The sequence below is a fragment of the Halichoerus grypus genome, chromosome 5 (genome assembly GCF_964656455.1).
Source record: "Halichoerus grypus chromosome 5, mHalGry1.hap1.1, whole genome shotgun sequence".
NCBI lineage: Eukaryota > Metazoa > Chordata > Mammalia > Carnivora > Phocidae > Halichoerus > Halichoerus grypus.
Genome location: NC_135716.1, coordinates 170,050,314 through 170,063,488, shown reverse-complemented (window position 1 = coordinate 170,063,488; position 13,175 = coordinate 170,050,314). Strand labels below are relative to the sequence as shown.

General features: G+C 51.0%; 2 protein-coding genes across 4 annotated transcripts; both read left to right on the top strand.

Moving 5' to 3' along the window:
• The first annotated feature begins 59 nt into the window (after nucleotides 1–59).
• On the top strand, nucleotides 60–6,637 carry PITHD1 (PITH domain containing 1). Its single transcript, XM_036089007.2, has 6 exons — nucleotides 60–347; nucleotides 1,031–1,074; nucleotides 1,432–1,509; nucleotides 4,230–4,334; nucleotides 5,032–5,140; nucleotides 5,699–6,637. Exons 1-6 carry the CDS (start codon nucleotides 150–152, stop codon nucleotides 5,798–5,800), a joined length of 636 nt encoding a protein of 211 aa, XP_035944900.1. The 5' UTR covers nucleotides 60–149; the 3' UTR covers nucleotides 5,801–6,637.
• A 1,918-nt stretch (nucleotides 6,638–8,555) lies between these two features.
• LYPLA2 (lysophospholipase 2) lies at nucleotides 8,556–13,145 on the top strand. 3 transcript variants are annotated; one of them, XM_036089003.2, is made up of 10 exons: nucleotides 8,556–8,770; nucleotides 10,264–10,365; nucleotides 10,656–10,687; nucleotides 10,819–10,884; nucleotides 11,354–11,401; nucleotides 11,500–11,570; nucleotides 11,713–11,786; nucleotides 11,863–11,964; nucleotides 12,050–12,241; nucleotides 12,329–13,145. In XM_036089003.2, the coding sequence occupies exons 2-10, from the start codon at nucleotides 10,288–10,290 to the stop codon at nucleotides 12,377–12,379; spliced, it is 714 nt and encodes a 237-aa protein (XP_035944896.2). In that variant the 5' UTR covers nucleotides 8,556–8,770; nucleotides 10,264–10,287; the 3' UTR covers nucleotides 12,380–13,145. The 3 variants fall into 3 exon arrangements, with proteins under 3 accessions (XP_035944896.2, XP_035944897.2, XP_077929771.1); XM_036089004.2 differs by having other exon boundaries at nucleotides 8,625–8,770; nucleotides 12,068–12,241; XM_078073645.1 differs by lacking the exon at nucleotides 8,556–8,770 and adding an exon at nucleotides 8,962–8,986.
• Nucleotides 13,146–13,175: the final 30 nt, after the last annotated feature.

Below are 13,175 nucleotides of genomic sequence, written 5' to 3'. Positions count from 1 at the left end.
TTCTCCCCGGGCGCATGCGCCGCTCAGGGGCGCCTTTTACGACGCGGCGGCTGCGGCGCGCTTGGCGGCCGGAGCGAAGCGGGGCGAGCGCGGCGCGGGCGGCGGCGGCGGCGGCAGGGCCGAGGGGACGCGCGGGGGGCGGCGTCGCCATGTCGCACGGCCACAGCCACGGCGGGGGCGGCTGTCGCTGCGCCGCCGAGCGGGAGGAGCCGCCCGAACAGCGCGGCCTGGCCTACGGCCTCTACCTGCGCATCGACCTGGAGCGGCTGCAGTGCCTCAACGAGAGTCGTGAGGGCAGCGGCCGCGGCGTCTTCAAGCCGTGGGAGGAGCGGACCGACCGCTCCAAGGTGGGCTTTCCGGGGCCTGGGGCGGGAGGGCGAGGCGGGGACCCGCGCGGGGCCTCAGGCCTCCTGTCTGCCCTGTCGGCCTCAGTCCTGCTGTTAAAAATAGCGACAGCCCGCTTGCCAAGGGCTTTCCCGTGCCCATCACCTGCCCTCCCCCTGGGAAGAAAACAGGGTCGAGTCTCCCCATTTTGCAGATAGAGGAACTGAGGCCCAGAGAGGGAAAGCGGTGGTTTGGCTTTACACGCCAATATTCTCTTCCAGAGCTTCAGGGGGTAGCGGAGGGTGGCCATGAGGGCGTTTTCCCTGTTTGACTGCTAGTCCCAATGGCTGCCTGATCATAATCACCTGATGAAGACCAAAGACAGGCTAGGCAGATGAAGCGTGTTATCCTTTCTAGAGCATTTACCACCATGGGGTCACAGAGCCGTTTGAAAGCTGTGGACCCCATAGGCACGGATTTTTACACACAATTTGAGGAGGCTAGTTGGGTCTGGAAGTTCATTCACGGGCTCCCCATTTAAGGACTATTAACTTATTAGCATCAAGTTAGTAAGTGCTGGAAAACCGAGGGAGGTTGACTAATTGCCTTGCACTCCGGTCATAGAACAGGGTTGGAAGATGCGTGAAATTGTAGGCTCTCAGCAAATATTTGTTGCTTTCTCCTCCCCATTCCCCATCCCCTCCAGTTTGTTGAAAGTGATGCAGATGAAGAGCTTCTGTTTAATATTCCGTAAGTATCTCCTTGGTGTTTGCCTCAGGCTGGATAGGCTGTACCCAGTTGTCTTCTCAGGATTCATTCATTGGGTTGTCAAGGGCACACATCTGTTTCTAGAAATGGGGGAAATTACAGTGTGGTGGGTTTGAGGAGGAAAGCATAAAGATGTATCTGTTGAAAGATAACTGAGGAGTCAAGGTAAATTTCTTAGAACTGCAGAACGCCAGAGGCAGACAGGATCTTAGAAATGTTCTGGTACAAGTCTGACACATGAGTAGACTGAAGCCCAGAAAGGGGAAGGGTCTTGTCCAGGGTCACACAGCTACGCAAAAGTTCATACCCAAGTTGACAACTTCTTTTGCATTCTGGCAGATTTACAGGCAATGTCAAGCTCAAAGGCATCATTATAATGGGAGAGGATGATGACTCACACCCCTCTGAGATGAGACTGTAAGTGGCGCGAGGGCTGAGGCTCTCAAGAAGCTAGTTCTCTTTTCTGTGGTAGCACTTTATTCCAGAATGACACACTTTTTTCTTTTTACTGGGTTAAATATTCCCTCCCCCCCCCCCGAAAAATCTTGGTTTTGTTCTTCATCAGAATACACTTATCTCTTCCTGAATTAACGACTTTTTTAGATTAAGCATCTTTTTTTTTTTTTTTTTTTTTTTTAAAGATTTTATTTATTTATTTGAGAGAGAGAGCACATGAGAGGGGGGAGGGTCAGAGGGAGGAGCAGACTCCCTGCAGAGCAAGGAGCCCGACGCGGGACTCGATCCCGGGACTCCAGGATCATGACCTGAGCCGAAGGCAGTCGCTCAACCAACTGAGCCACCCAGGCGCCCTTAGATTAAGCATCTTTAGGGCCAACAGCTTGTGTCTTTTCAAAGTACTTGCTGTGGCACCATTCATCCAGAGAGCATCCTATAAATGCCAATTGTCGATGACTTTGCAGTTTTCTTAGTAACCCAACTGCAGATCTCAAATGATGGTTTCTACTCTTGGGGTTAGTTTCCAAATTTACCTTTGTTATTTCACACAGTTAAAATCTTTGCGTGTGTTTTGTTGACATGGAATTACTGAGTGTGAATGCCCTTTAGTTGGCAGAGTTCTGTATACCTCTTGCAACACTGGATCTGTTGCCAGCAGGGTTGATACTCCATTTTTGACAGCTTGCCTTAGTCCAGCATAGCCTTCCTAAAAGAAGGGGAAAACTTTTTTGAGTGCTGGAGAAAAAAATACCAGAAGAACTTTATGTTTAAAAAAATTTTTTCCTGAAAAATTGGTCAGTTTGAGAGATTTAAGAAATTGATACTATTTTTGAAAGTTGGAAACATGAATTTGAAAGCAAACCCACATATTTAATCATGTTAAGGAAACCGTACGTTTGAGTTGATGCTTTTGGAGACTTGTTTACTGGGGAGATGGATTGGCTTGAGAAAACGAGAAGTCTGTGTTGCATTCTGTTTAAGAGTGGGCTCTGGAATAAACTGCTTGGGTTCAAATTCTGGCTGTACCGCTGGTTAGGTGCATGACTTTGGGACATCTCTTTATCTCAGTGCTCTCGTATGTAAAATGACAGTAGTGATAGTATGAACCTCATAAGATGGTGGAGAGAATTGAATGATACATAACATGTAAAGAGCTTAGAATAAGTCTGGAACATAATAAATGCCCAGTTTTGGTAGGGCAGGTACAAACACATAGCCCTTGGTTCTAAGCGCTTTACATACATTATACTTCATCAAATCTATGCCATTAAGTAAAAAAATTTCGCTTATTCAACTGTGACATGCCACTGACACATCTAGAAAAGTTAAATTGGTACTTAATGAAATTTAAACACAGACTATGTGTTAGATGATTTTAAGGAATTGTTAAATTGTCAATTTTTGTAAAATGATATCCTTTTAAGAGTGGTGTTTTAAGAAGTCTTTACATTTTAGAAATACATACTAAAGTATGAGTGAAATGAAATGTTTGGGATTGCTTTAAAATATCAAGCACAAACAAAATGGGGGTGATAGGAAATAGGCATAATGTTGATTGTTGAAGCTGAGTGATAAATAAATGGAGATTCATTGTATTTTTCTCTGCTTCTGTATATATTTGAAATTTTCCATGGTAAAAATTTTAAAGTATATGTATCTTAGAATTGATTCAGTTTAATCTCATCATTGTATGGGATATGTACTATCACTATCCCCACTTTATAAATGAGGAAACAGATACAGAGAGGTTAGATCACTTGCCCAAAATTACACAGCTGGTAAGTGACAGAGCCATGCTTTAAACCTAGAAGTCTGGCTCCAGAGACACTGCTTTTAACTACAGTGCTACACTGCCTCTCATAATGCTGCTCATAAATATTCACTGTTATTATTCTGTGCATCATTCTTAGAAACACTTTGAAGCAAACAATTTGCTTTCTTAAATTACATGCATTTTGCTGCCCCTAATGTCTAGGCCCCTCCTGTGTGGGTGTGTTAATAAAACACTCTAGAGATGGTGGGGGTGTGGCTTAGGGCTTCAGAATCTTTGAGTTACAGAGGAGACAGCTGTTTCTTAGATATTTCTTTGAAAACCTTTTTCTTCATTAGCAGTTTTATTTGACTTTCCAAAGCTCGTTGTGAGTTGGCAGCGCTTTATGCTCTCTTCAAAATGGAAACCCCCAAATTGTATTTATTTATTTTTTTTAAAAAAACTGAAGAGGACTCAATATACAGGCTAATTTTGAACACAAAAATTGCTTGAGCGTTAAGTTACCTGCTCTTATCTCTTAACTCTGTTTAATAGGTTTCTGCCAAAAGTATTTTTTCTCCCACGAGTAAGCTGTTTTATTTAACCTCCTCAGCTTGGTCTGAATGTGCTGAGTTGCTGATTCTCTCCATGCATTTGCTGCACGTGACCTGATTTGAGCCTCCTCTTTGTGTATTGCTTCTCATGTGATCTTAACCCACTCAAAGATGCCACTGGCTTATGTTGCAGTTCTCAGCTCTTGTTGGTTTAAAGATATTTGTGTATAAATGCCATTAAAATGCCATTCCTAAAATTTGATCTCCTTTTAATAAAATGGAAGGCAGTTGAGTCAATAAGAAGTTTTGAAAAACTGAAAAATATGCACAACGTGATAATGCACATTTCTTGATTTTTCTTCCCTTTCCTTTCTCAGGTACAAAAACATTCCACAGATGTCCTTTGATGATACAGACAGGGAGCCAGATCAGACCTTTAGTCTGAATCGGGATGTTACGGGAGAATTAGAGTATGCTACAAAGTAAGCACTTGGCCTGTCTCCACTCTCTGGCTTCTGAGAAACAGCAGGTGTTCATTTGCAGTGAACATATATGCATTAGCACTAACTGAGCTTGCAATTCAATTTTGGCCCATTTCCTGCTTTCTTAGCATGAGAAACAAGTTAAAACAGTGGAGGAAACTTGATCCTTGGCTTGGTCAATTTTGGGCAGAGATGCAGTGCAAGCCATAGACTTGTTAAACTTGTAAGCAGTTGACAGATCTGATTGATCTCCTAGGATGGTCTTAGGAAAGATGTTTTCAGAATTCCTCTTTGCGTAGTGGGCTTACAATAGGCCACGTTACCCAAGACCACCTTATGTCTTCACTGGTTCTTTTTCCTAATGGTAAGGTTGGTGAGATCAACGCCGAACTTGCATTAGAATCCCTGCTTGGTCATACAGCATTTCTCATTCTTGCTCCTTGAGGGCAGGGCAGTGTTGACTCATTTTTCTATTCCTATTGCCTGGAGCAGGACCTGGCAGATGCTCAGGCAGTTTCCACTGAATCAATTCTTGTGCAAAAGAGAAGAGTGATACATAAGGGTCCAGAGTGTTCTCTCTGACATTTACCTGGGTTTTACCACAAGTTGGAGCTAGAATTGTTGTTTTTGTCCTGGTGGTGAGATAGTCATTGAACTCTAACCTGTGTTTTCTCTCCCCATTCCTTTCATTCTCTAGAATTTCTCGTTTTTCAAACGTCTATCATCTCTCAATCCATATTTCAAAAAACTTCGGAGCTGATACCACAAAGGTCTTGTATATTGGTCTGAGAGGAGAATGGACTGAGGTAAGAAGGGGCGGGAAGCATGACCACCCCCCAACCCCCCCTCCCCCGTGCACGTACATATGTGTGTGTATACGTCTGTATGCTGTGATATGGGCACTCCAAGGAAAGGAGAAAAGAGCAAGTGAGATACTACTTACTTCCAGTCTGTGTATAATTTTTCTTGGTTTCATTGCTATAAACAGTCCATCTCTCTTGACAGGCTGTAGGTATTTTTAAGGGAGTTGAAATAATACAGTTGATAACAATTCACTTCTTCTTTCACTTGGAGATTCTTTTCTTCATTTGACATTTTTGATAACTGTTCTTGTTCCAGGCACCCAGAGATAAGATAATAAACAAGACAGATAAGGTCCTCTTCTCGTGGTGGCGCCATAATAGCAGGGGAATGAATCTTTTAAGTTACGGGGTGAATCATTGATAATGATCTTTGCAGTCTTCCTAGGATAAAAGTGTCAAAAGGGGGAAGAGATGACTTCCAGAAATGAACCTGAATAAGGACTACTCCAGTGTGTGGTCTGGGAAATGGCCAGCTGACCCAGCCTCTCACTTTTCTTGCAGCTTCGCCGACATGAGGTGACCATCTGCAATTATGAAGCATCAGCCAACCCAGCAGACCACAGGGTCCATCAGGTTACCCCACAGACACACTTCATTTCCTAAGACTGGCCAGGGCTCCCACAGAGGCGCTGTGTCGGTGAAGATGTACAGCATCCTGTTGGGGAAGACAAAGAGATAGGGTTCCAGAGAGACTTGGTGCCACAGCCTTTGCCAAGCTTTGTCTTTGGGGCTTGCTGCAGAAACCTGGCCTATGGAAGATACCACACCACCAGGGAGGGTAGTGTGGGTGCTGAGGGACAATCGTGGTTCTCTAGGGCCTAGAAATTGAGTCTTGGGCTGGGCCGCATCTGGCAGTCATTGGATAATGTCTGCCTTTCCAGTCAATGTGGCCATGGGATCCCAAGTGTCTTGTTGCTTTGTGGCAGGATTTTTGTGTGACTTGTTTTTTTTAAAAATGGAAACTATTTCCTGGGCTGCAGTAAACTTTCTGAAGCCTCAGCATTGTGTTTCTATTAGCCATCAGGAGGGTCTCCAACTAGAAATACTTGTCCCTGCTTGCTCCTTCTTCCTGTCAGCGTTCAGCATTCTTGTCAAGTTGCCCAGCTTGGAGTTGTCTGTCATGTACTAGTGTCCCATGGTTATAGCTAGAAGAGCAGGAATCTCCTGATGATGCTTAATAGCTTGAGGAGGTCTTTTTTTCTTACTGCCTAGGTAAGCAGTCTGGGGAGAGCATGGGCATCATTTCTGTGTTTGTGAGTTATCCTGGTTGGATAAGAGTGGACCTTAGGTAAGATTCCCCTTGGGACATCCTTAATGTTTATTAGCTTCTAACTGGTGTCGTAAGCGCAATGCCAGAAATTGGAGATCTCAGTTCTTCTGTTCATGGCTTTTTATTCACCGTACCTAATAAGCTTCCTAATAAATCTTTGCCGGACTTAATGTTTGTATATTCTTTTGATTTCTTGGTAGTACTGATGAAACTTTTACTTTACTGGGAACTAGTATGGAACTTTGAAATTTTTTGTTGTTGTTTTGTACTAGGTAGGTCGTAGTGCCACAATGATACTTAAGACTAGATCATTTTCTTCAGGAAAGGTACATTGGACTAAAAACACTCCTACACCCACCCACCCACACTTTGTAAAGAGGAAGGTGAGGTTACAAACTGATGTTCCATTTCTCATGAGAGGAAGTAACGTTTACAAAATGGAGGGACATTTACAAAACAAGGGAGAACAGATTCCGGAGCTCACCAGAAGAAATGAGAGCAAGGAAAGTAAGTGAGCAGCACATGTGGACCCAAGACTGGACTTAAATTTTGTAAGTCAAGACAGCAACTGGAGACAATTTAAGTATCTAAAATGAGGGGATTTGAGATGGTCAGTATTCTCTCCTTTGCAGAAATAGAAACAGTGAATAATGGGAATTAGTGTTGAATCTCATCCTCTTGAGAGAATTCCTCTGAAGTGTTGGCCCACACTTTCTCCAGCCTGTCCAAGGGAAAGCGTGCCACCACCAAGCTTTGTTAAGTCCCAAGATTTCTAAAATGTAACCTGAAATCAACCAGAGTGCAAACGCAATTCTTGATGCACTAAAGGTCCTACTCCTCAGCCACAGCCTCTTTATTTCAGTTGGATCATTTTGGAGATTAAAGGCTATGTTTTAAAATTTGGAGTAGGAGGAAAAATAAAGTTAGAAATCTTAGAGCAGACTATCCCTTCATTAGTTTCACTAATTAAAGCCTAATCACAGGCAGGCCCTGGGACTGGGCTTCTGAATTTGAAGCTTCACTGAAGAATTTGTTCAAGAACTTGAAGAAGTGCCCCAGGGTCCCAGGTGATTGGGGGTGCAGGAGGAATTGTTTACTCTTCTATAAGCAGACCTAGCAGGGCTCCTGGGGCGGTGGCTGGCAATTACGTGGTCTGGGCACACTCATCCCTTTCTGACATCCAGTCTGGTTCTTTGGCTTGTTGCAGTCCTCAGGACTCCAAAGATTTCCTGTTCAGATCCTGGTATTTTAGGCTCTGTCTTTGTGACCTGTTGAGCACTTAAGACAAACTGCCTCTCAGCCTGGAAAAGTGCTTGGAGTTCCCAAGTTTACTGATTTCTTTCAGTTCAAAGAAAACTACTGTAGGTAGCAGCATCACTCATTTCCTGTTTGTAGATGCCCACATAGTCCTTCAACTCAGTTTGCTTCCCCTTCCAGCCTTTCTGTGGACCCAGAACCCATTTCCACTTTATCAGTGCAGCAAGGAGGAAAATGGGGACAAAATGAAGGTCTTTTTGTTCTTAACAAACTGGAGCTCCTTGATGGTATTCTGTTCACTGTCCACATGGCATTGCTTGTTGAGGGCAGAGCTAAGACAGCACTGCCTGTCCAGCTGTCCTGCTGTGACCTGTGTTGTTTTCCCGGGGTACTTTTTAGTCATTAAGTCCTCACACTGTAATTTTACAGTGTATAAAGCATATCCACACGACCTGACTTGAGCCTAACAGCAAAGCTGTGAAGTAGGCAGGGTGGTATTTATCACCGTGTTACATAGCTCAGGAAGCAGGTGCGGAGAGGCAGCATTACAGTGTCATCCTGAGATTGCTGTTTCCTTCCCCTCCCTGAGCGTCCGTTTCCTCATCTTTAGAATAAGACTGGAGGACTGGATGGTCTCTAAGGATGTCTTCAGTGTATGAGGCCATCCAGCCGGTGTATGATCCATACGAAACTATGCTAGTGTGAGGGGTGCCTCTCCTTCCGGATAGCTTTCCTTTAGGAGGCGCATGGGTGGTGGTAGCGGGCGGGAATTACCGACGCGCTGTCTAGATTCTGCAGGTGACTCCGTGGCTTCGTTACGGGGAGTGGCCCGCCGTATCCAACATGGCAGCTCCTATCTGGCGGATCGCCGACGCCCACTTCCGGGTTCCGTACCGCTGGCCAGGCTACTTCCGGCAGCGAGATGGCTGGGTTCCCGGGACTCGAACGGAAGTTCCGGCGGGGGCGGCCGAGGGGGAAGAGTGTGTGTCTGTGCAGGAGAAAGAGGAGAATCGCCCGAGAGGTCTCGAAACCCCCAGGGAGTAGAGGTACCCTCGTCCGAGGCCAGCCGGCGGAGGGAGGGTACGGGGCGGGGGAGGGAGGAGAGACCGGACCTCCGCGGGGGTCCCGGCGAGTGGGGAGGGGACCGCAGTTGTGAGGGATGGGGGTGGGGAGTTAGGTGCGAAGAGGCGCTGGCCGGTCTTGGGGACTTTGGGGGTAGAGTGGGGCAAGAAGGCGTCCGGCTGTGATTGGAGGGACTTAAGGTCGGAAGTGGAAGATCCCATTGTGGGGCTGGGGCTCCCCGGGGTCAAAAGTAGAACGCCCCTTTGTGGGCAGGAGAGAGGGTCCTGGCTCAGGGTAGAAAATGTCACAGTAGGGAGGGGGCGACCTTTGGTCAGGACAGACGTTCCTAGTGTGGAGAGTGGGAGACCCTGGGTTAGGGTGGAAGTAGTTACTCTGAGGAGCTTCCTTCCCCTGTCGGGGGGGGGCGGGGGGAGGCATCACTTTGAGAGGGGGACCCTGGGGTGAGAGGTGGAAGTGTCCCAGCCAGGAAGGAAGGGAATCCCAGCTTAGGGCGGAAGATGCATCCCCGTGTGGGAAGAGGGACCCCGAGGTCAGAGGCGAGGGATCCCACGTGGAGAGGTGCACTCAGGGTCAGAGATGGAAGGTTGAAGCGGGTGGGGAGGGTGCTGGGGGGTGGGCACCACTCTGAAGGGTAGGCGCTTAGGGGCAGGTAGCTTCTGGGGACTTGGGAGGATGCGAAGGATGGGGAGGAGCCAACCAGCCTCACATTCTTTTGTGTGTTCGGGAGTCCCAGAGCATGGTCAAATTGGGGGACCTGGTTGGATTCGGTGGGCACTAGCGGCAGCAGGGAGCACCATTCAGTGGGGCGTGGGGCGCCAGTTACAGGGGGGTAGTGGGCCGCAGTGTGTGTGCCTTCTGGGGACATGGGCAGCCCCTGGGGGCTCTGGGAATGGCTGAGCCAGAAACTGCTTGTGAAGGCCGGGTGGGGGCTGGATGTCGGGGGGGGGGGTTGGAGAAAATGTGCATGTGGGGGGATTGGGGGTAGGGGCTAAAAGCATATCTTTCTGGCATTTTTCTCCCCTTCATTTCCCACTAGGGCTGGGAGTTGGGGAGGAGGGAACCCGGGGCTCTATTAGAGGCATGATGATTGGAGAGCAGGGAGGAGGCAGTTAGTGGGGGGACGACAGCAGGGGCTGCCCTGGCTCCCCTTCCCCACAGCCCCTAAGCCCTCTCTCTGCCCTCCTGGGTCTCCAGCAAGCTCAGGCTGTGTGGTGGGCCGGAACCAGGGACACTGGGGTGGCTTCCTCTGCTTCTCAGCCCTGGAATGGAGGCAAACTTCCTCCCTGCTCGGGCCCGAGACTTCTTGCCTGCCTTTTCTTGGTGCCCAGGACAGAACCAGGGTGTTACGGGGCGCTGACATTCTGAGTGGGCCCTCGCTTTGAGGGTTTGAGGCTATCCTGTGTCAGTGTCTCCCCTGCCCGGTCTTGCTCGTGACCGGTCCCCCGAATTTGCACAGGCCCCGCCGCAGAGCCTGCGGTGTATGTGTGGTAACACCATGTCTGTGCCCCTGCTCACCGATGCTGCCACTGTGTCTGGAGCGGAGCGGGAAACGGCCGCGGTAAGGGTCCTCCCCTGCCCTCGGCAGCCCCCGGCCCAGCCCCCGGCCCAGCTGGGGAAACTGGCTGGAAGGGGTGTGGGGGAAAATGGAGGTGGCACAGTTGAGAAGGGAGCAACCTGAAGCCAGGCGGCCACGGGTTAATAGCCTGTTTGGCTGCTGCAACGGTTCCCCCCCACCCAGGTCCTTGGGGGCGCAGGGGGATGGCCCAAAGTTGGAGGACTGAGGGGGAATGAGAGCAGGGTGGTGGTGACTGCCCTCTTCCCACGTCCCCATGTCTGACCCTTTTCCAGGTTATTTTTTTACATGGACTTGGAGACACAGGGTGAGTGAGTTGGAGAGGGAGGAGGTACTTCCTTGGGAAGGTGGGGAAGGGCCCGGGGGCAGGATTAGGGGGCCTGCGCCCTCCCTCTCCCCCTCCCCACATGGGTGCCGGTTTTCCCTTCCTTCCTATAGGCACAGCTGGGCTGACGCCCTCTCCACCATCCGGCTCCCTCACGTCAAGTACATCTGTCCCCATGCGTGAGTGTCACCCCAGCAAGGGAGGGGCTGAGGTTGGGGATCCGCTGGGGGGTGGTCCTGTGGTCTCGGGCCTGTTCTCTCCTGTCAGCTGCATCCTGTGGCCTGAGCCCAGGGCAGTTGGAGGTGCCATTTTCAGCCTTCACTCTGGTGGAGCTCGCAGCCCCAGCCCCCAGCCCTAGGCCCTCCTAGACCAGGGATCCCCTAGAACCAGGAGATCCTGTGCCCCTTCCCCCAAGTACTCACCCACTAAGCTGGAACCCCGTCACACCGAGTGTCGGGCTCTGCTTCTCTGCCGGTGCCCCAACCACAGCCTCCAGCCCCACGTGGCAGGTTGCCTGGCAACACCTTAAACACAGGCCTTGCCTGCTGGGAGGGGCCCCCCAGGGGCTACTCTGCCCCCTCCTGGCTCTCTGCTGTGGCTTCCTCATCCTTTCTGTGCATGATGGCCCTTCTCGCTGCCCCTCCCTAGACCCCGGATCCCTGTGACACTCAACATGAAGATGGTGATGCCCTCCTGGTGAGTTGGAGGGGGGGGCGTGGGGGAAGGATGGGAGCTGAGAGAGCTGCAGGGGGCTGGCCAGGGTCTTCCAGGAGCCAACACCTCTCCTCCCCCAGGTTTGACCTGATGGGGCTGAGTCCAGATGCCCCAGAGGACGAGGCTGGCATCAAGAAGGCAGCGGAGAACAGTAAGGCCCCAGCCCCTCCTCAGCATCTGCCTTCCTCCCCCTCCATCCCCCGCCGCCAATGAAAGCGTTGGGCAGTACCTGGCTCCCTTCCCTGGGCCCCCCAGCGGCTTTTCCCCTCCCCAGTCATGTCCCCTCCCCCCAGTCAAGGCCTTGATTGAGCACGAGATGAAGAATGGGATCCCTGCCAATCGAATCGTCCTGGGAGGCTTTTCACAGGTGAGGGGAGAGAGAGGGGGTGGGGGGTGGTAGGTGAGCTGTGTCCTCATGACCTCTCATTCTCTCCTCCCTCTAGGGTGGGGCTCTGTCCCTCTACACGGCCCTTACCTGTCCCCACCCTCTGGCTGGCATTGTGGCATTGAGCTGTTGGCTGCCTCTGCACCGGGCCTTCCCCCAGGTGAGTGTCTCCACGACCCCACTCCTGCCGTTTGAGTCTCCTTGTGGCTTGGGGCTTGTGCCGAAGCATCGGCTTTGCCCTGGAGGTCTTTTCTGGCCTACAGGCCGCCAATGGCAGCGCCAAGGACCTGGCCATCCTTCAGTGCCATGGGGAGCTGGACCCCATGGTTCCAGTACGGTTTGGGGCCCTGACGGCTGAGAAGCTCCGGTCCGTTGTCACACCCGCCAGGGTCCAGTTCAAGACTTACCCAGGTGTCATGCACAGCTCCTGTCCTCAGGTCAGTGATGAGGGCCCCCGTCCTACTCCCAGCCCTCTCCCTCCTCCCTCCAACTTGGAGCCTCTCACAATCCCTCCTCACCCCCAGGAGATGGCAGCTGTGAAGGAGTTCCTTGAGAAGCTGCTGCCTCCTGTCTGACCGGAGGCAACGGCCCCCAGCGCAGTCCCCCAGCTCTTGGGGGTCCAGCACGCGCGGCACCATCTTGGATCTGAGCCGGTCGAGCCCCTGTCCCCACCGTCCCTGACCTGTCCTCTTCCCATAGGCCTCTGGGGCAGGCAGGCCGAGGCCTGGCTGTCTGCAGCAGGGGGCAGGCCGCCCACTTCCCCCGTGGCCCTGGAGGCGGCCCCCCTGGCAGCAGTATTGGACGGGCTGTAGGCAGCGGGAGAAAGGGGCCCAGCCGCTGACCCACTCACTCAGGACCTCACTCACTAGCCCCGCTTTGGGCCCCCTCCTGTGACCTCAGGGTTTGGCCCCACCTACCACTCCACCCCCAAGTGATTCTGCCCAGATAATCATGGGTCTCTCCTCCTTCCCTCCAGCTGCTTCTCAATCATGAATGTGTCCGTGGCCCTGGGCCCCCGTGCTGCTGTGGGCTACCTGCCCCTGGGCAGGGGTGTTGGTGAGGGGGGGCAGAGTCCTTCGAAGGGGGCCTTCCCTTAGCCTCCCCAACGTGGGGGCTGGGCCCTGCCTCCCTCTTACCCTGCTCCCCCGCAGGCCTGGAGCCTGCAGGGCTGGACTGAGGCTCAAGGTCTCCCCCAGCTGTCCCACCCCCACGTTGTCCCCACTCTAGGGCCAGGGGAGAGGTGGGGGAGGAGTTGTGTCTTGTCTTCTGTCTCCATGTGGTTTTGGGTGTTTTTCTTGTTGTGTCCTGGATTCCGATAAAATTAAATTGCTTCAACTCTCAGGCTGGATGATTCTGTCCAAGGGGTAGAGT

Excerpts from the sequence above, each read along its gene's own strand:
- PITHD1 (XM_036089007.2), top strand. The coding sequence starts at position 150 with ATGTCGCACGGCCACAGCCACGGCGGGGGCGGCTGTCGCTGCGCCGCC. Across the intron at positions 1,075-1,431 it reads GAGCTTCTGTTTAATATTCC|ATTTACAGGCAATGTCAAGC; the intron begins GTAAGTATCTCC and ends GCATTCTGGCAG. Across the intron at positions 5,141-5,698 it reads TGAGAGGAGAATGGACTGAG|CTTCGCCGACATGAGGTGAC; the intron begins GTAAGAAGGGGC and ends CTTTTCTTGCAG.
- LYPLA2 (XM_036089003.2), top strand. The coding sequence starts at position 10,288 with ATGTGTGGTAACACCATGTCTGTGCCCCTGCTCACCGATGCTGCCACT. Across the intron at positions 10,885-11,353 it reads AAGTACATCTGTCCCCATGC|ACCCCGGATCCCTGTGACAC; the intron begins GTGAGTGTCACC and ends GCCCCTCCCTAG. Across the intron at positions 11,402-11,499 it reads AAGATGGTGATGCCCTCCTG|GTTTGACCTGATGGGGCTGA; the intron begins GTGAGTTGGAGG and ends CTCCTCCCCCAG.